The following is a 22,974-nucleotide window of genomic DNA, read 5'->3' on the forward strand; positions in this document are numbered from 1 at the left end:
ATGGGAATTGTGTATCCAGAGAAAGCGATGGAAAGGTACATTACATATACTTAAGTTATATACTTAACATACTTAAGTGTGAGTCTGACACACTTAGGGCGGCCTCGGCCCGTTGTGATACCGCAGGAGAATCTTTCCTATTTCCACAATGTGAGACATGGAGTCAACAGTTATCCCCCCTGTTGCGTATATAAGGCGTGCTATCTTTCTGGGATAGATTGTAGATATTTCTAAAATATCAGTTAAAAAGGGTGTGCCCAAGTGCATTAGCCGCGTTCTGTTAAGGGCCTGGCATTAGCGGAACAGGTGTTCGACTGTTTCCTCCCATTCCTCGTCGGTACAGCTGTGATATAAATCATTGTACTCATGAGGCACCCAGCCTGTTAATATGGGCGATTACACTACTCGGCACGATTTGCCGCTTCAGACCAGACTAACTTTTTCTGAAAGATGTGGTGCTTAGAAATGGTTTGACAAAATTATATATATTTTTGTTGTACATCTGGTTGAAATGAGCTCAACTTTCCATAAAGCTGTAAACGCATGTATAATGTATACTTTGTGGTCTTAACTTACCAATTGAAAAATATTAAGCTTTCAAATGCAAAAATGTTGATTTTTGTGAGGTATTTTTTACGAAGTTTTAACTTTAAAAAGCTAGCTAATTAGCTAAGGTTTTTTTCGAATCTGAAGACAGAAATTCTCTAACAGTGGGCGCGCAACCCTCCAAAAGTTTTTTTTGGGTTGGTTGAACAATTATAGCTCATCCGTCTCTCCATAGTGGATACAGGATCTCATTTTTTTCGACTTTTTCTGAGTTTTTAAAGCCAAAATTTCCTAAAAAATACTTTACAAAAATAATACTTTACTTTCTGCTATAGAAAAAGAACCATAATCCTTTAAAAAAGAAAAAGTCGGTTTGGTTCGAAGCGGAAAAAATTTATCGGTGTTGTCGAGTAGTGCTGTTAGCCAGTGCACTGGTTACACTGCAGTGTCTCGAAAGGGAGCGTATGACAGCGATGCATCTATTCCTGCTAAACTTGCGCAGCTCGGCGGTGCGCTTCCTGTTTACGGTGCGACATTGTGGAAATAGTTGCCTTCTACTATCGGTTAGTCCCCCGAATCGCTTCTTTAGAATGAGCTTACATTGGCATACAAATATCCTCCTTGTCTTTAAAAAGGGTAACTGAAGTACCAAGTACTTGTACTTAGCTTCAGCAAAGATCGATGGCCAGAACTTCCTATTGATGGCATGCCCACAACAACATATGTATTTTAATCTGTTCACTTCCAGGTACTGCGTGGAGTTCGAGGTTATCAAGGCGTCGAAGGCTTGCCACAAGTTGACGCCCTACAACCTGATGCTGGAGGGTAAGTGGGTGACCATATGGGGGAAGCAACAACTCATAAGTTCTGTCAAACGTCCAGGTGATCGAATAACTGTGCGCTGCGATCTCGGGGCCCTCATCCAGGATGGTGCAAGCGGCTCCAGCACTACTGCAGTCAGATCTGCGATCCCCACTGCTTCATCCACGACCACTGGGCCCTACAAGGAGGAGGACGGTTCCAGTGCGGGGGAGAGCGAGGATAACAGCAGCAGCAGTAATGACGAAGACGACAAAAACAACAACGAGGAGGGGGAAATGGCGGTTGAAAATGCCCAGAATATGCTCGATCCAGGTAGCAATGAGAACTACGAGAGGGAGCACCACCGCCAGGCAAATATCCGATCGCACCGCGACCGCCCGTGGGGCAGTCCCAAAAAGAGCGCCACACCGGCCACGCGGCCACCGGCGCCAACGCCGAGCTTTCACTGCCGCGGAGAGGGTCTCGCTGGCCGCACGATGAGCTGGAGCGCATTGCCGGCGCCGTCGTGTCGCGGAAAGTTTATCCGCCTCACCGTCGGACCCCCCAAGAAGTGCAGCCACGCGCAGTTCATCTTCGTCTAATCGCTCCCCTCTAATATAAATTGTAGTCTCGATCGCATCGTCAATATGGAGAACGTTTATGAAGGTTATGGTGTGTTACGGTGCTTCGGAAAAAGGAAACCCAAAAGAAAAAAGCAAAAGCAAAGGCAAAACCTGGCGCGAAGGGACACACAGTCCCCAGTCCACAGTCCCCACCAGTCGCAAACGTCTAGAGGCCTAAGCCGATCCCAATTAATTTCCGCACTATCACTATCACAGCATTTTCATGTATGTACAATTTTTAACTTTAACTTTAAAGCCCCAAGTAATTAAGAGGAATAAATTTACATGTATGTAGGTACTAGTAGTGAGTAGAATCTTTTTTTTTTTTTGTGCCCACACCAAGTTAAGATCGTGGAAAGTCAAATCACACGTTATTTTAAAGGCATTGTAACAGCTCTCAGTTGATTATTTTAAAGGACCGAATCAGCGTACTCGAATTGTGGAAATATACATTCTTATTGTAGTAGTTGGCGGGAAACTCTAAAGTAAAAAATTGCACGACGGGTGTAGAGATACGACATGATGTTCTATCTTGTATTGGCTGGGATTGGTAGATAGTAGACGTAATTCATCACAAACTATATAACAAGTAAAAAGGAAGAAACGAAATGATCTTTGGAATGGAATGCTAGAAGTGTCTAGAACTTTGATTCAATCTTCTACGAGCACACATAGTCGTACATATGTACAAATGTACATACATACATACCAACATACATACGCGTATAGTGGCACCCGCATTCGATCCATATTGCATCATGCAAAACATTCGTACACACAACAACAGACACTGACATATAAAGGCCAAGAGTGGCGGTGAGGGTGCCTCCCCGGCCCTACCCTTTGAAAACATTCTTAAGTCGGAATTAAACTTTGGACCTTAGCGGTAAATTGGATTCTAGGTACATACGGATGTCGAAAATATTTCATAGAATTACCTATAATTAAACAAATACTGAAATCATTTAATAAAGAAGGAGTTTAATTTTAAAATAACTCACCGCTCTTTTCTCTCTTTTCATATCTACATATATCTCTCATTGTCTCTCTCTCTCTCATTGTCTCTCTCTTTCTGCTGGTATTGGGCAAGAAAGTTCCTAACTTGGCACAACTTTTTTGGCGGCTGTTTACCGTCACTGGACGGGACGGAACTGGGCGGACCAGCTGATTCGGTATTACCGTTTGACCCAATTGTCTACGAGTATGTGACAGGCGTGAGTGACGTAGCAATCCGGTTTTGAAATTTCTCCCATTTGTAATACTCAGAGACGGCCTCGAGTTCTCGGTAAAGGCCAGAAGAGGGAACACAGCGCAGTCGTTGGTTAGTCTCAAAGCAAGCGCAGACCAAGTTTGACCGTGTGCAAGTACAAGCACGCACCTGTCTGAGTAGATCCAGCTCAACCGTTCCGCAGTTTCAAAGTAAAGACAATTCTACATTATTTATCGATTGATCTTACGGAAGATTTACTCAGTTAACAATAATATGTGCTCTGCTCAGTCATCAACGCTTCAATTTTTCAAGCGGGTTGGGCTGATTACCCCTCTTTGTGATTCATGCCCAGAAGAAAGTTGTCTTCCAACATGCTAATTGTGTCTGAGAGGCCGATTGCTTTTTATGATCCAGCCCGCTCTAGGCCAAACAATAAACATATTATATTTTTGATACGTGTCTTGAGTCTAGAGTCTAGAGTCTAGACCCTAGAGTAGATAATATTGTTTTCTTACATTTCATTGAGAGGTTTTTCCTTTCACATAATCACCTATAGCTTTGACTGAAGGAATCCTAGATAATAATTGTACCTGCCATTATGACAAAGCTGGATTAGATCGGATTAATATTATAGCCTGAATAAATTATACGATTCTACGTTGTTGATTCGCATATAACGCGATCTCTCTCTCTCGCTCTCTCTATTTTACGTATTGTAACACTGTAACATAACCAGCTCTTACTCTCTTTATGTTTCCCCCTCAACCGTTGTGTGTTCTCACATGAAAAGTGCACAAAAAATTGAAAGAAATGCGCATTATTCGACTAAAAAGTCTGTCTTCGATAAAAAAAAAAAATATAACACATTAGTGACACATGTAAATGATGAGCTAAAAGTTATTTTCCACCGACCAGGCATGTTGCCGTGCAATTTAGGGGGGCAGGCGACGCTCCTGCTGACAACAATAATAGCCACACTCAGCATAGAAGACGGATGGGCATTCCTGCGAAACTTCGAAGTTCGCCAAAGCAGCGGCTCCAAAATTCCGCTATGGAAACAACGCGTAAGTGTAATTGTCCCCCCACTCAGTATTCGGGAGTGAAGCGACTAATTCGCAGCAATCGATTCTTGCGGCAGGCGTGCGAGAAGCCTCAGAATCTTAAAGCAAACGCCCACTATTTGTGCGACGAGGAAGGAGACTTCACTTGTCTTCCCGGATGGCAGGGCGACCTCTGCCAGGTGCCCATGTGCCGGCGGGGCTGTGATCCAATGAATGGTAAGAAACTATTACAAACATGCGAGTGTGTATACGTCATACATATGGATCCCACCATTGCAGGGTACTGCCACCGGCCAGGCGAGTGCCGGTGCCGCATCGGATACAGTGGGGAGATGTGCGAAACGTGCATTCCGCTGCCCGGGTGCCAGCACGGTGACTGCACCAAGCCCTTTGAGTGCATCTGCAAGCCCGGATGGGCTGGACTCTTCTGCACAGAACGTAAGTAGAATCGCATCTCTGAAAACTCTCGGAAAGCAATACATACGACTGACTATGTATGTTTGTAGTTCTAGTTGGGGCACAAGTTGGACATGATTGCTTTCAAAGATAATCCTGTGTACCGCTGGGGCCGTTGCTCCCAATTACATATAATCAGAAGTTATATCTCTTTCTCACATTCCTTCTGCGTCCTGCAGCGACCTGTCGGAGTGGGTGTCACAGCACCCGAGGGTATTGCGAGGCACCCGGAGAGTGCCGCTGTCGCATCGGGTACGCGGGACGCACTTGCAGCGAGTGCGCCACCATGCCAGGCTGCCAGCAAGGGACCTGCACCAAGCCGCTGGAATGCCTCTGCCTGCCCGGATATACTGGCCTGCTCTGCCAGACGCGTAAGTTCCACGAACGCGTCCGTGTCCTGCGATACATGTTGACTCTCCTCTCCCATCCCGTGTCCCCTCCCTGCAGCTCTGTGCGCCTCTGACTGCAGCACGCAGCACGGGTACTGCCGCAAGCCTGGCGAGTGTCGGTAAGTAGGAGCTCGAGGCAACCTGTCCCTCTAGATACACATTCACATTCATCACTCTTCATTCAGCTGCAAGGTGGGCTGGACGGGCAGCCAGTGCGACAAGTGCTTCCCCTACCCAGGATGCGCGAACGGGGACTGCGAGGCGCCCTGGGAGTGCAACTGCCACTCCGGCTGGGGCGGCATGCTGTGCGATGAAAGTGAGTGCTTGCAACCCGAGGCGAGGCTGGTCCTACAGTCATAACCAAACGTTCCATTCACCACAGAGCTGAGCTACTGCACGGATAACCCGGGGACGTGCGAAAACGAGGGCAAATGCTTGTCGGTGAGCCGCGAGGGCGGCAGCTTTCGGTGTCTGTGTCGGCAGGGGTACCTCGGAAAGAACTGCGAGATACGCGATGACTTTTTGCTAACCTCTTTGGCGCCACAGCTTATTACACCACCGCCACTAGAGCTTGGGCTGGAGCTGGACGATGTGCGCAGTGTGGATACTGACGTGAACGAAGGTGTGCCTGATGCCTCAGGCAACACAGTGGGACAGGTGGAAAAGTTGCCAGCAGCTGTGCCCGCACCAACAACGCTGACACCAGGCACCGCACCGCCGAGCATCGCCACGACAAGGACGACGGCAACAACGTCAACGATGGCCACGTTTCCAGCAGCTGGTGCTGGCTCTGTCCCTGGCAGTCACAATACGACTTATAAAGCATTAAGCGTTGCTGCTTCGCTCCCTGATGGGGCGACATCAATGGGGCATGCCGCCACGACACCAAAAGCGACAGCAGCAAAAGCAATGGCTGGAGCGAAGGGTAATGCAACAAGTTGGGCAGTTCCCTCTCTTGTGCCTGGCCCCACAGAATCTTCCACAGACTTCGCTGGCCATGTGCAGAAAAAGGAAACGTCGGCGCCAGCTGTACCAACGACACCAAAAGGCGTGACCACCACCTTCACCAGCAGGAAGGATGGACCAGCGGCCGTCGAGGATGACGACGATGATGATGACGAGGAGGATGCCGAGTACGAGGAGGATGATGAGGAAAACGAGGACGAGAAAGACGAAGAAGAAGTGGACGGCAGCGATCAATTCCTACCAAATAAATTCTAATTAATTTCCAATAATAATTAATTCCTTTTTATTTATTTGTGATTGTTGTTGTGGAAATTTAGTTTTACTTATGTTTATGTACACACATATACATAGATACATATAAATGTATATGGTAGATTTACGAACATATTTTAACTTTTGATAATTTAATTTATTTAAGCTTTCGCCCTAGCCAATTAAAAAAAATATATAAAATTATTATTTTGCAAATTTGAAAAATATTCAAATTTGTGTGTCAGAGCATTCGAATGCTGCCCACGCATTGCACTTGGCTTGCCTAAAGCACAGAACTCAGATCTAAGACAAAAACGATAAGCATACTGGGATGGGAGAAAAGGTTGTGGGGGTGGGGGTTACATACATATGTATATGGCCATTCAAGCGCCACCAAGTGGGGGGGAGTTGGAAAACAAAGAAAACTAAAGGACCAGCAACACATAAGCTATACACACTCGCACGTGTACATATTTAAAAGGTTTTATGTATATATGCATGTATGTATGTACATATGTATCTTGCATGTACATATCTTGTATATGGGCTTCTGTTAGCATGAAAATATATATTATAAAACTTACAAAACGAAAAAAAAAAAATTGTAGTTTATGCGGAAAACTTCCAATAAGAAGGAGAATAATTCTGTTAAAATATCCAAAATGCTAGAAAACTGTTTAAACAAAAGTTCTTGCTTCTTGATTGGCCCTCCCTAATTCAGCTCCCGCTTGTCCCGCTGACTGATCTGGGCCATGGTGATGTACTGGCGCACCAGCCGCGATATCTCATGCGCCTGCTCCGTCTGGACGCGAATCACTCGCTGCTGCATGAGATTGCCGACCTTCATGTCCAAGAAGAGGGCTCCATCCTCCGAGCGCACCTGGTCGAAAGTATAAAGTATAGAGTTGAGAATTGATAATCAACTGCGTCTTAAGAAGTGTGGGGGGTGGAGTGGGGCTCACCTTGCGGGTGGATATCACTTCCATGAAGCTCCAGTGCTGCAGAGTCTCGTGCGTGTTGGGATCGAGGAAGAGCACTCCACGCCGATTGAGGGCGAGGATTAGGTCGCGCCACATGGGGCTATGGTTGTCTTCCACGTGCGGCCCTTCCTCGGCCCAGATGCGCTTCACCGCAAAGAAGCTGCTGCCGAAGAGCGGCCAGGCGGCCAGCACATTGAGGAACTGGGCCTTCACCTGGCTTGGACTCAGGCCGGCCACCTGCGGCCAGGCGGACTGCACCAGGCCGACCCACTGTGCCGGCCGTATCTCGCGTATGCCAAGCGCCGGCTTGGGCAGGAGAAACTTGATCTCCTTCATGGCCGGCACATGACTGAGGTCGGCGGCTCGGTGCAGCAGCGCCGCGATCCTGGCCATGTCACGCACCATCTCTGGCATGGGCACCCCGTTGCCGGGCAGCTCCAGCAGCAGGCCCTCCAAGTAGTCGGGGGCCACCTGGTTGAAGAGAACCTCCACATATAGCGGCATGGGCGCCGGCTCGCGCTTGAGGGCAAAGTGCCACACAGAGCGGCAGAAGATTAGATAGAAGGGCTGCCCGGACTTGAGCAGCTCCGTCGTCACGTCCAGTATGTACTCGTCAGCTGCCAAGGGCATGGTGAAGGCGTCGCCCTGCACGATGCAGTACAACGAGAATTCCTGCTGCTCCGCCTCCGACTCGACGCCCAGCAGAGAGCACAGCTCGGCTATGACATCAGCTACCACCGTGGAGCACCGCGTGTTCACCACCCGCTCAGCGCCCCCCGGCAACCTGTAGATCTGTCGCCTGGCCGAGCGCCCGGCAGACACGGCCGTCACCTCCTCCACACTTGGCACGTTCTTGCGGCCGCCGCAACGCGCCGTCTTCCGCAGGTTGGTGAGGCAGACGGCAGCCGTGCCGTGGCAGGAACGACGGCGGTCCGAGGCAGCCGAGGTCAGGTGCTCCATCAGGTACGGCCGCAAGGCATCTGAGCAGCCAAAGTAAGCGGCCAGAATGCTCAGCAGGCGCCAAGCGCGCTGCGAGCTGTCCGGGCAAGGTGATCGGTTGGCCGTGGTCTGCTTCATCAACTGACAGTACACCTCGTCTCTCAGGGCCAGATATTTGTGACAATGCTGCAAGGGAAAGGCAGGGAGAAGCCAAGGAGAAGGCAAGGGGAAATTAGACTCAATGAAAAATTTAATTTGAAATGCAATAAAAAGCTGGTAAGACAGTTAGACTTGGTGAGTACATGGGATAAATACGACTCAAATAACCTGAAGACAGTATCATGCGGAATATAGTTCCTTTAATACATATATTCCTCATTTATCTACGACTTGACTCGTTCTGTCTTTTACAGGCATCTAACATTGCTTCAATTGGAAAATTTTCGATTAAATATGAATTTATTTTCATGCATTTTTTTAATCTCTTATAAGATGGAAAGTGGGCATTTCCGTGGTAAGTATATATCTAAATCAGGGCTCGGCTCAGCCCAGCACTATTAAGTGTGCATAGCAGATGGCTCTGCCGCGGCTCTGCAACTCACTTACACGAGTATTACAGTGATTCGTACACAACCAATACATTGAAATACTCCGTTTGGGTGCCGAGTCCTCATCTCAATACATATTTGTATACCTTTTTGTTTAAATACACAGCCCAAGATCCCAAAAAACACAACTTTTTGTCATTAATCCTAAAAATAAAACTAAAGTAACTAAAATATAAGTAAAATTGAGTCTTTTAGACCACGCCTTGCTGCCGCCCGCCATGCGAACTGAAGCCCATTTATGTCGTATTTATTATAATTATGAATTTAAAAGATGAATTATGATTAAATATTAAAATATTTTTCAACTTAAAAATAATACATTTAATTGATTGATTGTAATCCAACGCTCCAACGTGCGATTGCATTTAGTACTTGTTTACCTAAGCAATAAATTTGATATTTTATTTTAAATTTCAATAGTTCAATCCTTTCTAAAGTACGCGAAGTTCAAGCGATTGTTGTTGGTATATTGATTGGGAAATAATATGTAACTTGAACCTTGGTGAACTGAGCCCACGGACATTTCTTAGTATAAAGCTAAAAATAAACCCGAACAAAATAACTATCGGAAAAGATTTATTAAAAGTTCATCTACATATAATGACCTGTAAATTCCATATTTACGCTATTTTGTAATATATTGTACCGAGCTAACATTCAACCTGCAAGTTGTTCAATGTTTCCCGCACTTTTTTACAGTGCGAAGCTCCTCTGAATAAGGGTACTTCGTAAAAATCTTCTTAAACTATTTGTATTCCATCTTGATATTCAGAATCAGAAAATTAAAGTCCCATTCAAAAATTTAGCAAAAATTAATTCCATTTACCCATAGTGAACTGGCTACTGTATTTGTCGGCGAAAGTGTATGAAAGGAAACGTTTCCGACCCAACAAAGTATATACATTCTTGATCAGCATCAACATCCGAGCTTTTATCTATCTATATGTCTGTCTGTCTGTCTGCCTGTCTGTCCGTCCGTCTTGTTTGACGTCTCCTTCTGAGAGACTCAAGAGCAAGAGTCACCAAATTGTGTATGAAGACTCATGTGATATCACACTGAATATTGTTTATTTTAAAGTTTCGCACCGTCCCCCCTTCCGCACCCACAAAGGGCGAAAATTTCTCATATCCGCAATTGTGAAGATAAGTAAAAACTAAAGCAGCAATTCCAGGGAGAATGGCCATATCTATCAGGTCCCCGAATTAAGATCGGCTCAGATCATTATTATAACCAGAATGAAGAAATTAATTTGCATTTGTTTTCCCCACCCCTTCTAGCAGCTTTGCTTATGCTTGCTTTTTTCCTCGTTCTTTCTCGCTCGCACACTCTGCCTCATGCATGGTGTGGCTCTGGGGGAGGGTGTCGAGCTGAGAAGTGTTGGCGTGATGGCGTGTTGGTGTGAGAAGTGATGTAGATGTAGAAAAAGGGAAAATTTAAAACTCGAAAAAAAAACGAGAAGGGACGTGTGAGACGCTTCTTACGCGTCAAAACTTTTATAGCCGGCACTCAGGACTACATCTAGATGTAGAAAACATCGCCAACCACTAGATTTCGTTCACATTACAGAACACGTAGTAAAAAGCCTACTAAATAAAATGCATCAAACAAATTGGATCAGTTAATCGTATGTTCCAATTTATGAGATATTTAAAACAGAAATAAAATTGGTACTTTTTCCCTGCACATTCTGTGCAGGTTTCACATCAGATTTTTCGAAAGTGGCGCCATCTATGAAAATTTCTTGTACGCATCTTTGATGGTCACTCTTGTTCTAATACAGAGCGTTAAAAACCGTGTCTTGGTTTTAACTTTTAAAAATTAGCTTTTGGCCACTGTTTCCGCAACTCCTCGCAACCAGTTCAGAATAAAAATCTCGAAACAAAAAGCCAAGTGCTGCTGTTCGACCGAGTCGGAATTCAAATCAATTTAATCTCTTCTTCTTTTCAATTTCGATATTCACCTTTAAATGCATGTTCTTCCTCTTTCTCTATCGTATTCACATATTACATGTATGTTCTATAGCAACAAACTTCTGTAAGTATGTCGTAAATGCAACAATTCAATAGCTTTATACTACAAATTCATTTTACTTATACAAAATACTAATTACTCCCGGCCATAAGCCCTTTGCGCTAATTTGGCGTAAACAGCCACCAAAACTGGTCATTGGGGCAATAGTGCATCTGCACCTCAGCGGTGTTTTGTCAAATTTTTTTTAATTTTTTCTTCATCTGTCATCTACATCTACAACACTTCTCACACCAACACGCTCGCCGCCCTTCCCTAGACCCACATACTGCTGACTTGCGGCAGAGGCAGAGGCAGCGCCCTCACACAAACAAAAAACAAATATAAGCTGCGGGACGGGGTTCGGAAGAGTCATCGGCAGGGGGAGGGCAGAGGCAGGGGCCGAGTGAAGCAGAAGCAGAGTGTGAATGAGAGAATGTAAAAAGCGCAACGAATGCTGCTGGACAGGGTGGGTTTAGCCACTGGAAATTAATTTCTCCATTGTGGCTATAATAATGATCCGATCGGATCCCAATTTGGTGATCTGTTGGCGTTTTTAGTTTTCTTTTATCTTCAAAACTGTAGATTTGGAAGGTTTTCGCCCTTTTGCGGGGGCGGAAGGGGGCGTGGCTCATTTTTTAAATACACTGGTTTCAGTGTAAGCATACAGAAGCTGGATGCAAAATTGTGTGGCTCTAGCTTTTATGGTCTCTGAGATCCAGGCGCTCAACAAGACGGACGGACAGACAGACATGGCTCAATCGACTCGGCTATTGATGCTGATCAATAATATATATACTTTATGGGGTCGGAAACGCTTCCTTCTGTGCGTTACATACAACCGTTATTCGCACAAATACAATATACCCTATTTACTCTTTGAGTACCGGGTAAAACAAGTGAAATTACATTTCGTCTGTTGATAGATGGACCCAGAGAGATTCGCATTAGTTTTCGGCATATTTATTTATATCTTATTTTCATTTTCCGCATTCTATTTTCTCTATTTCTCTTCTTTTATATTTCCCTTTTCCTTCAAGGACTTTATGAATTAAAAACGTCTTGTCTTCAACCATTTGATTTTAAATGGTTGAAATTACGATACTATTTACAAATCACTAGGTGAGTCACTTAAAATGGCTGTCATGACTTGCGAGATGGCTGTAAACATAAAATCTTAATTTTTTTTTCTAAATCTTACATTTTTTTCTACATTTATTTACATTATTTCTCAAGCCAACATACCCTTTCAGTTTTCTATTTCTTCAAAATCGTAGATTTGAGAGATTTTCACCATTTGTTGAAGCGGAAGGGAACGGGGTGAAATTTAGTAAAACACTTGTATTAGTGTGACATAACAGAGGTCTGGATGCAAAAAAAAAAAAGGGCTCTTAACAGAGTTACAAAGATACAATAAGCTGTCACACATCTAATGTCGTAAATATTAGCGAGCGGGCCTGCGGCATGCTATACATATGAACGAGTACATATTAACATATGTGCGGCCAATTTTAAGTCTCCAGCTTTAATCCCAAACTTGTGACTAACTGATTTTGACATACATGTGCATTGATTGCCCTTCAAAATGGTCTAAGCATACGCATAAATAATGAATACCTTTTTGGAAATGAATTAAATGCTAAGTTCATGGGTTAATCAAATATAACAATAACAGGAAACATTTGATGAACTCACCATTAGCACCGTGTAGACACACTTGACCTCGGTGAGCTCGGGATCTAGTGGAATGTCGCCGCAGTAGCGGAGGACGCACTCGAAGCATTCCAGGGCGAGGGGGGCCAGGTCGTTGGGCAGTCGGAGGAGCGGCAGGCGGATGGCATGGCCCTGCCACTTGACCAGCTCAGCATAAGCGCGGTTGGCTGCCGCCTGGGACTGGTGTCGCTCAAGGTGTCGATCGGCATCCCGCAGTTGGCTGGAAAAAGAAAAAAATTGGCATTATAACATTACATGGAACATGGAACTGTGCAGCCCTCGAGCTTACTCGTTGCGGAAGTGCTGCATGGCGAACTGGAGCAGCGAGTATTTTGTGACCGAGAGCGGGGTGCCGCCGTTGGTCTCCTCCGTCATGTAGTTGGCGTCCAGGTCGTGGTGTGTCATCGACTGCTGCTGCTGCTGTAGAAGCTGATCGGGTGACTGGTGGGACTGGCCATTAGTGAGGGCGGAGGACTGTTGGCCTGCATTCGGCTTGCGGGCCGAGTGCAGGTAGCTTTGCTGCTTCATAAACCGCTGCTGCTGCTGCTGCTGCTGCTGCTGCTGTTGTTGCTGTCCTTGATGATGCTGGTCAGTCGCCAGTTGCTGCTCCTCGAGGGCATCTTCCAAATGCTGCTGCTGCAGGTGGTGGTGCAGCTCCGATTTCTGGTGTTGCTGCTGCTTCTCCCCCTCGTTCCCATTCAAGTGGCCGTGCTCGTTGCGCTGCGCATGCGCCTGGCGAGTTTCCAGGCGCTCCAGCGGAACATTGAGGATCTGGGCGGCGGCTCGAGCTCCCGACGAAAGCGTCGATGCCTTACACTGTGACTGCAAAAAGAGCAGAGCGGATAGCTACGGTTAGTTTCTGTCCAAACAGACATACCCTCCAAATGCCCCAAGAAGTCGAGAGAGCGCATCCTTCGCAATTCACGAATTGACTTGCAGCGAATGCGAATGCAGCGCCAGCCATGTCAATGCCATGTGAAAGTTGTTGTCCACTTTTTGGGCAGCTCCGCGCAACCAGTCACTCCGCCAGACCGGTTGCCAGTGGCCACCGAACAGTGGACTGTGGACGGTGGACAGTGGAAATTGGGGAGTCGACGGGCCCGGTGATTTATGCTCCCATATATTGCAGATACCAGACCAACAACTGCCGAGGGCGGAGTTTTGGCGCTGGCGCTGGCTCTGACTCTGGCACCACCAACGTTTCGACATCGAGTTTTCGACAACGAAAGTGTTTGCGTTTTTTCACCGTTTCCTGATTTTATTTATTTGCTTAAATTGCTTTCTTTTCTTGCACGTTTTCAATATTTGCACCCACAGTCTGGCATATGCGAGAGAGCCATATGCCCATTGTTTTATTTTGAATACTACTTAAATTTTCTGAATAAAAAGATCGAATAAAACTGTGTTTAGAAGATTTTTAAGGAGTACCATCCCCTTTTTGCGAGCTTTCAAAGTCCGCTGATTTTGAGATGCTTTTACTTGTCAAAAAGTGCGGGAAACATTGAGCAACTTGCAGTTTTGTTACTCAATTTCAAAAGTATAAATATGGATATAATAGGTCGTGATATTTAAATTCATTGCTAATACATGTTTTTTGATAGTTAAGTGTAGTTTTTTAATTGTCCAATGTTTTTTGTGTGTTTTTTTAACTTGGTACTTACAATTGCAAGTATTTTCTGTGGATTATTACTTTTGCACAGCACACCACTGCACAGAGGTTCAAGTTACATGTTATTAACCAATTATTATAAAATCATGTGATGTTAATGCTTCTTGCCCGTTTTTGCCACTTTTCGAAAAATTAAATTTTTCAGATGCTAATGAGTTCAATCATGTAGCGCTGCTGGAGGTCTGGACCAACAACAATCGTGAAGCACACGCAATAAAATGTTGTAATTTAAAGAGTATTGACAAAAACTGACTAACTAAATATGAAACTATTAAAATGCAATCGAAAATTATCCAATTTATTGCTTAGTTAAACAGATTAGCGATCTAAGCGAAATTCAATTGTACGTTGGAGCGATTCCAATAAAATTACTTTTAACCAAGCAATCATTCAATCAGTCAATCAAATATATTTTTTAAAGTTCTAAAATTTTTTAAAGGATCTTTTATCATATTTAATTTTTTGAATACCTTTTTTTATAATAAAAACGAGGTTCCAGTTCGTATGGTGGCGGCAGGTAGGCGGGGTCCAAATGACTAAATTTTTTCAGAAATTCTACTTTAGTATAACAAACATTCGTGCCAATTTGTAGAGCTCTAGCTCTATTTTATGTATTAAATATTATTCAAATAATAGCAAACAGTAAATTGAAATATTTGAAATATCCTATTTAATAGGATGAACAAGTGCTGTTCAATACGTCCGTGACATTTTGAATTTCCAGCCCCTGAATTGATAGGGTAATAGTGCTGCTGTCCAAAAACATTTATTGGCGGATTTGAAGATCAATACAAAGTTTCGCAATAGAAAAAAAATTTTCATTCGACTATTTCTAAGCCCCATATATTTAAAAAAAGTGGGTTTCGTTTCTTGAGGAAATATCTTAATAATAATTATAAATAATAATTATGTTTAATAATAATTTACTCAAACAAATTATACCCGGTACTTGAAGAGTAAATAGGGTATATTGAATTTGTGCACAAAATGAATGTATGTAACGCACAGAAGGAAACGTTTCCGAACCCATAAAGTATATATGTTCTTAATCAGCATCAATGGCCAAGTCGATTGAGCCATGTCTGTCTGTCCGTCCGTCTTTCCGGTCGTCCGTCCGTCCGTCTTGTTGAGCGCTTGGATCTCAGAGACTATACAAGCTAGAGCCACCAAATTTTGCATCCAGTATACTCACACTGTTACAAGTGTATTTAAAAAATGAGCCCAGCCCCTTTCCGCCCCCGCAAAAGGGCGAAAACCACCCAAACCTAAAATTTTGAAGATAAAAGAAAAGTAAAAAGCCATTTCGTAGGGAATGACCATATCTTTTAGATCACCAAATCTGATTGGATCCTTATTAAAGCCACAATGAAGAAATTTATTTGCAGTGGCTAAACCCACCCCGTCCCGCAGCTTTTGTTGTTTTTTTCAAATTCTCTCATTCACACTCTGCTTCGCGTAGTCAGCGGCCTCTGCCGCTGCAGTGTGTGGGTCCAGGGAAGGGAGGCGAGCTAAAGGAGTGTGTTGGTGTGAGAAGTGTTGTAGATGTAGATGTCAGATGAAGAAAAAATGTAAAATTTGACAAAACACCGCTAAGGTGCAGATGTAGTACTGAGTGCCGGTTATAAAAGTTGTGACGCGTAAGACGCGTCTCACACGTCCCTTCTCGTTTTTGTTTATAATTACTAAAAATAATTATTATAAAAAATTATTATCCGAAATAATTATGCTAGAAACTTATAATTTAAAATTTGTTGTGGGTTTGTATACCTTATCCTTAGAGCAGTCTATTGCTCAATTTAATTCTTCTGTGCCGCTACGTTGAAAGGATGACTTTTTCAAACAAAAAAAGAATAATAATCATTATTTACGGTCCCTGTGTTTTACAGTCATTGATAGCAGGAAGGAGACCAGCCAGCCACCACATTGTAAAGTTGTTTCAATTGTGAATCATCACTTGGATATGAAAAATATTTCCGCTCTTTTAGGATAGGCAGAATTATGCATATGAACTTATTTCAAAAGCAATCAATTCCGAGTATCAGGCCAGTATGCAGACATATGCAGTTTCCAATGCAAAGTTCAATGAAGTAGTAGAGAAATGGCTACCGATTCGGTGGGTCAGGCTCGAATTAGCGTCTCAACTTTGCTATTACAAAACGGATTGAACGAACCAATCACCGCAATTTGAAGTATTCGGTTTTCATTCGAGTTAGACAATTTTAGGCACAGCCAAATGGAAAAATGTCAAATGGATAATCATGGTCAATATTCCAACAACCATTCTAAACAATTGAATGTGAGTTCCTCAGACAAGTATCCCAGGGCATGGCGGTTTCAGATTAGATATGCCAACTGGCGGGTGGGCTCAGGCACAGCAGTATGCAGGCACAGGCACACAGCATCATCCAGTACAAAAAACTAGCGAAAGTCCGAGCGAGTTGTCGTGAGCCAAATCTGTTGGCTGGTACTAAAATGCTATATGGGGCAGAGCTTTTCGAACCGCGGGGACGCAACTGGGTCAGATGGCCTCCATCGGACTTTAGACTCAAGACTCGAGAATCTATACGATCCAGTTTTAGCTGGAGTGAGTACTTGGGCAATGAGCATTGATCACGAATGTAGAAAACGGAAATTCATACATACATTTACATACATGTCTGTACATACATACGTACATGTACATACATACATATATGATAGCATCAAGAGTGGAATTCGGAATATCATTTCTAAGTGACCGCATAAACTTTCTTTTCGGCGTTGTGTTTTTTTCTTATGAATTTTTCTCTCAAGTTAATTAAAATTCGAAATAAATGCGCACTCTCTAACATGGCCATCCATCCATACATCCATACATCCAACCATCCATCCATCCATCCATGCAACTCACTGGCAATGGCCATCTGTTGGACTGCTAGACAACAAGGCAGCCACGGCAGCAGTGAGAGCCAAAAGAAATTAAAGTAATCTTTCATGGGCCAAGAGGCCAAAGCGGAGGCCGCCAATAAAAAAAATATACTAACTCAAAACACAAACACCAAGCAACAAGCAAAAGCACACTCGCAAGTTGTGTAATTAAATTATTGAAATCAAATTACAGTTACACTTTTAGTGTTCTATCTTGTTTGCATCTTTGTGGGTTAACATCCCCATCCCCACCATCCCCATTTCCAATTATATTCCATTTCATCCCAATCAGCAGCCATCAGATCTCATTGTCTTTCGTCTTTGGACGATCCATGTTCGCTCTTTTTTTATAGATTTTGTCCGAGAAACGCAGATTGAAGATCGTAGATCGTAGATCGCAGAGCCAGGCCAATGCAGTGGAGCGAACCCAATTGCCAGGTGGTCGGTCGGCCATCGAACCCACCATGCGATGCCAACTTCTCCTATCGAATGGGAGAGTTCCCCAAAGAATTCAGTTGAAACAATTATTGTAGTGTCCACCCAGTGTAATTAACTTGAGCACACCAGTCGTCCCTCAACCATTTGATGAATAAATATACAAATTAATCTCTTTTGCGCTAAATCTAAATTATTTTTTGGGCAAATAATGGGGAAAACGGTGCATTAAGAGACTCAGAAAATGCTCAAATAATAATAATAATAATAATAATAATAATATAGAGAAATTACAGAAGAAGTTATATTTTTATACCCGGTACTCGAAGAGTAAATAGGATATATTGTATTTGTGTGAATAACGGTTGTGTGTAACGCACAGAAGGAAACGTTTCCGACCCCATAAAGTATATATATTCTTGATCAGCATCAATAGCCGAGTCAATAGAGCCATGTCTGTCTGTCTGTCTGTCTGTCCGTCTTGTTTGTCGGCTAGTTCTCAGAGACTATAAGAGCTAGAGCCACCAAATTTTGGCTCCAGACTGCTGAATGCTTACGCTGTTACAAGCGTATTTAAAAAATGAGCCACGCCTCCTTCCACCACCGCAAAAGGGCGAAAACCTCCCAAACCTGCAATTTTGATGATAAAAAAAAACTAAAAACGCAATTCCGTAGGGAATGGCCATATCTATCAAATCACCAAACTGGGATCCGATTGGATCAGGCCCGATCACTGAGATCCAGGCGCTCACCAAGACGGACGGACAGACAGACATGGCTCAATCGACTCGGCTATTGATGCTGATCAAGAATATATATACTTTATGGGGTCGGAAACGTTTCCTTCTGTGTGTTACATACATTCACTTTGTGCACAAATACAATATACCCTATTTACTCTTCGAGTACCGGGTATAAAAACGACATTCCGTAGGGAATGGCCATATCTATCAGATCACCAAATTGGGATCCGATTTGATCATTATTATAGCCACAATGAAGAAATTAATTTGCAGTGACTAAACCCAACCCGTCCCGCAGCTTTTGTTTTTTTTTTCAAATTCTCTCATTCACATTCTGCTTCGCGCAGTGAGCGGCCTCTGCCTCTGCAGTGTGTGGGTGTAGAGAAGGGGGGCGAGCTAGAGGAGCGTGTTGGTGTGAGAAGTGTCCAGGAAATATTAAGCTTAGAAATGCAAATACATTGATTGAATGTGGGTTTAAAAACTCGGGAAAAGTCGAAACAAATTATATATTGTGTTCTCTATTTTTAATGGGTAGGTGCATTCATTCGGTGTCGTTTAAGGTATTTCTCATTAATCTATGGAGAGACGCCTGAGCTAAAATAGGTTAACCAACCCAACTGCCAGAATAATTCTGCCTTCAGCACTCAAAAAATACTGACAAAACTACTGAAATTAAAAAACCCCTAGGGGAGGTGGGTGTACTGTCTCACGCCAGTATGTAGATGTGATGTAGATGTTGATTAGAAAAAAATTTTAAATGTAAAATCCTCGTTTGTAATGTAATTATGTGTCGACTCAGCGCCATTTGGCACCGTGCTCTCTCTCCGGGCTCTTTGTCATCTTCTGTACGTGTTGTGAGAAAACGATTTAAGAAACTGTAGCTTAAGTGTAATCCCGAGCAATCGAATGGAGTTCCAGAGATAATAATCTCCTTATGGAAATGAGAAAGAGAATGTGAAGTCGTCATAGATGGTTGTTTACCTCATTGGAGTTCATCGTCTCGAACCGGGCAAGGATCTCCTTGACGGATATCTTTGATTCCGAGGGCTCCTCGAGAATGGTTTCCATGCGGCTCACCGATCCATTGCTCGCATTGCTCACCCGTCTCGTTTTGCTGCCTGTCATGGACGAGTTCGAGGACGTTCCTGGAGAAACGCCAGAAGCTGGCTGGGAAGCGGCACCACAGAGAGCAACAGCATTGGAGCTGTTGGAAGAGTTTCCCAGTGCAAGAGCCATGGGCAGGCACATGTCATCCACATTCGCATCTCCTGCCAACCCCAACCGCAGCTCCATCTGCATCTGCATGTCCTGCTCTTCGTTGTTGTTGTCGTCTCTTTGGTGATACTGCAGCTTATAGCTGAGCTGGTCCTCGAAGCAGCACTGCTCGCACAGGCCAACGGCGGCGGCATTCGAGACAGAGGCGCAGGTGGAGCTGGAGGTTAGGGTGTCAGTGGCTGTGGCAGTTGCTGCGGAGGGGGCGCTTGCGCAGCATTTGTACACGATGTCCTCCTCGACGCTCCAGGCGTTGTCGTTATCCATGCCCAGCTCGGAGCCGGATCCGTTGCCGCACATATCGAGGCGCATTGAGACGCAGCACTGCTCGTTCAAATGACGGATGCTCTCGTTTGTCAGCTGGCCAAGATCGCTGCGGCGTTGCAACTGCTGATGTGGATTCTGATGCTGAAGCTGGTGGTGCACCTGGGCGGAGGTGATGCCCGTTATGTGGGCTATTTCCGCATCGTCTGAGTCGGTGTAGAGTATTTCGTGCTCCTCGCAGCTCTCCCCGTCCGTGAGATTGTTTAGCGAGTCAAGGGAGGCGCATTTGCATTTCTGTTCCTGATCTTGGTTCTGATTTTGTTTCTGATGCATATCCACATCTTTTTCCAAATCCTTCTCCTGATTTTGTCTCTTTCTCTGTTCCTGTCCCTGCACCATCTCCTTCGTGGCATCCTGGCACCCTTGCTGCTGCAGCAGTTTGAAGGTATTCACCTTGTCGTGGTGCATCTTGCTAATCAGTGACTCCACTTTGTTAACGATGCTGCTGAACTTGTGCGGAACACTGCCACCGGACGGCAGCTGGACCGTCGCTTTGTCCCCACAGGACTTGCTGGTGCTGCTCCCGCTCTGCGACATGCCGCACTCTCTGGACTGCCGTTACCGTTCTACCGATGGCTATGTCTCGATGTGGGTCTAGATCTGGGTCTGCGTGGAAGTCAACCAATCGCTTAATCCATGCACAAGTTCTTCGGAGCGCGAGCCGGTGAAAGTTGTTATTGCATTTTAATGAACTGCCTCAGCTTTAGCTTTTGCCTTGGTTGCGGCTTCAGTGGCAGCTTCAGTTGCAGCTTCAGTTTCAGCGGCAGCGGCAGTGGCAGCAGTCCGAGCAAACTGACCAAACTACACGACCATAATAAATGTTTAAATATTGTTTGAACATACCGTCGAAGCCAACAATTCGAGGAAAACGCAAAACGATAAATGAAAAACCGAAAGAAAAAAACCGAAAAATAAAAAGCGAAAAGCGAGCAACAACAGACTGGGCGGGAGTGGAGTCGAATGGATTGGAGTGGATTCATACCCGTACGGGTACAAGCACGGGTCCGGGCATGTGCCACGTTTTGTGTGTGTGACTTTTTGTGGGTTTTCCCTGGTTGTGTCGATGTGTGGAAATTGGCCATGCTGTTAAATGCATTTCTGCATATGTTTGTATGTTTGTTGCCTATAACGCCGCGTTTTCAGAGCCATTTATTTGTGTACATGTTTTTTACGCTTTTTGCTTCAATTTATTTTAATTTGCCATTTTTGTGTGCAGTTTGTCTTTCCACTCGATGGACTGTCGAAACGTGGTGGCCTTCTTCACGTTCCGTCTCTCTCACTTTGCAGGAAGCAGTTCAAAATATGGCCATATAATTATACTCAAATCAATGTTGAGTTATGAGATAGCACCCACACTGATCGATCGGGAAAGTGACCTCCCACAAGAAAAAGACACACCTAATGGGAGTCTAATATATTCAGGCTAATCAACTGTGATATAATCTATGATTTATGAGCTGTGATATTTTTCTGCCTTGAAATGGATATACGAAATGCCTGTTATTCACTTTAATTTAGGAACCTAAAGAAAGTGATTTTGCTCCCAAACTATTTAAAGTTCGGTCGTTAATATTGAACTGCTCCGATAGAAACTCCCCACTCCATTCCGTTTTTCTGCAATCGGTTCGATTTGTCACATATTTTTTACGTTTTGTGGGTCAATCGATCCCCGCTCTTGGCAGTAGCCTTTATTGGGCACACTTGGCTTTGTTTGAAGTTAACCAAAGAAAAACATTTCATTCATAGCACAGCACTGCGGAGCTCAGCATACCGGAGCACAGAAGCACGAAAGCACGGGAAAAAAACTTGGTCAGCATTAAGAAGTGTAAGACGAAGACGAAGACAGAGACGAAGGCGGAGACTGCGGCTGCTATTGCGATTGCGACAACGACTGCGACGAATGCAAGGTACACGAATTCAGAGTCAAAGGCGAAGCTGGCGCTGGAGCTGGAGCTCTGCGTGGTGCCGTTACCGCACATTTGTAACAACTGAAAACAGAGAAGACTGGTCAAGACGAACAGAAGCGATTTGACTGACCATTTCGCTCCCAGTGGAGCAGAACAGCTTGCCGAGAGCTGGTTTTGTGCTAAGCGGGTTTTAACGGGCTAGTATTAGAGGGGAGCGGAGCGGACTGGACAGAGGTTTAGCAGAGTTTGCTTCAGAGCAGGTTGAGTGAAAACACACCGAGTGACTGCACACCAAACTGCTCATGGACAAGCCGAGCGTAAAACCAGAGACAAAGAGTGAATGAAGAAGAGATAGAGACAGAGCTGGAAAGTCTTTCTCCATTCCAATTCCAATTCCCGTTCCCTTCTGAGCTGCGCGACCGTGTGGGGCATAACTGTTTCGTACGAGGTCTGGGCTCCATTCTCCCCCTCCCCGCATTATTTGTCAAATTTTACATTTTTTCTTCATCTGTCATCTACATCAACAACACTACTCACACCAACACGCTCCTTTAGCTCGCTCCCCTTCCCTAGACCCACACACTGCAGACTCGTGGCAGAGGCAGCGCCCGCACAAAAAAAAAACAAATATAAGCTGAGGTACGGGGTTGGTTAAAAGTCGACAGAGGCAGAGGGACGGCAGAGGCAGAGGCAGAAGCAGAGTGTGAATGAGAGAATGTGAAAAGAACAACAAAAGCTGCGGGACAGGGTGGGTTTTCTTTTATTTTCAAAATTGTAGGTTTGGGAGGGTTTCGCCCTTTTGCGGGGGCGGGGCAGTCCGGAGCCAACATTTGGTGGCTTTAGCTCTTATAGCCTCTGAGAACTAGCCGACAAACAAGACGAACGGACGGACAGACATACATGGCTCTATCGACTCGGCTATTGATGCTGATCAATAATATATAACTTTATGGGGTCGGAAACGCTTCCTTCTGTGCGTTACATACAACCGATATTCTCACAAATACAATATACCCTATTTACTCTTCAAGTACAGGGTATACTCCGAATATGTTCAAATTTTAGTGTTACTATGCATATCTACACATGTACATATGTACAATGCACATTCATAGAAACATATGAACAAAACTGTAATAAGCATCGCTTTTGTTAAAGCTCATCT

At 44.4% G+C, this 22,974-nt stretch overlaps 3 protein-coding genes across 4 annotated transcripts in view; 2 read left to right on the plus strand and 1 right to left on the minus strand.

Annotated features, from left to right (window-relative positions):
• Window positions 1-1,268: 1,268 nt before the first annotated feature.
• Window positions 1,269-2,914, plus strand: LOC117591192. Its single transcript, XM_034284330.1, has 2 exons — window positions 1,269-1,371; window positions 1,429-2,914. The coding sequence occupies exons 1-2, from the start codon at window positions 1,269-1,271 to the stop codon at window positions 1,947-1,949; spliced, it is 624 nt and encodes a 207-aa protein (XP_034140221.1). The 3' UTR covers window positions 1,950-2,914.
• Window positions 2,915-3,313: 399 nt separating this feature from the next.
• LOC117591178 (protein jagged-1) lies at window positions 3,314-6,324 on the plus strand. The gene is made up of 8 exons (XM_034284304.1): window positions 3,314-3,389; window positions 4,096-4,244; window positions 4,319-4,457; window positions 4,521-4,679; window positions 4,877-5,068; window positions 5,145-5,205; window positions 5,272-5,402; window positions 5,469-6,324. Exons 2-8 carry the CDS (start codon window positions 4,098-4,100, stop codon window positions 6,305-6,307), a joined length of 1,668 nt encoding a protein of 555 aa, XP_034140195.1. The 5' UTR covers window positions 3,314-3,389; window positions 4,096-4,097; the 3' UTR covers window positions 6,308-6,324.
• A 122-nt stretch (window positions 6,325-6,446) lies between these two features.
• Window positions 6,447-22,974, minus strand: part of LOC117591193 (unconventional myosin-XV) — a 42,797-nt gene continuing 26,269 nt past the window's right edge. Inside the window, exons 1-5 of one of the 2 annotated variants that reach the window (XM_034284332.1) lie at window positions 19,288-21,292; window positions 12,842-13,374; window positions 12,535-12,772; window positions 7,267-8,409; window positions 6,471-7,184 (exon numbers count right to left, since the gene is read on the minus strand). In XM_034284332.1, the coding sequence (XP_034140223.1) occupies window positions 7,017-7,184; window positions 7,267-8,409; window positions 12,535-12,772; window positions 12,842-13,374; window positions 19,288-20,439 (3,234 nt within the window). In that variant the 5' untranslated portion in view covers window positions 20,440-21,292 and the 3' untranslated portion in view covers window positions 6,471-7,016. Of the gene's footprint in view, window positions 7,185-7,266; window positions 8,410-12,534; window positions 12,773-12,841; window positions 13,375-19,287; window positions 21,293-22,974 lie in introns of those variants that run through there. The other variant, XM_034284331.1, reaches the window with a different exon arrangement.

This window comes from Drosophila guanche, unplaced genomic scaffold (genome assembly GCF_900245975.1).
Source record: "Drosophila guanche unplaced genomic scaffold, DGUA_6, whole genome shotgun sequence".
In the NCBI taxonomy this organism is placed as follows: domain Eukaryota; kingdom Metazoa; phylum Arthropoda; class Insecta; order Diptera; family Drosophilidae; genus Drosophila; species Drosophila guanche.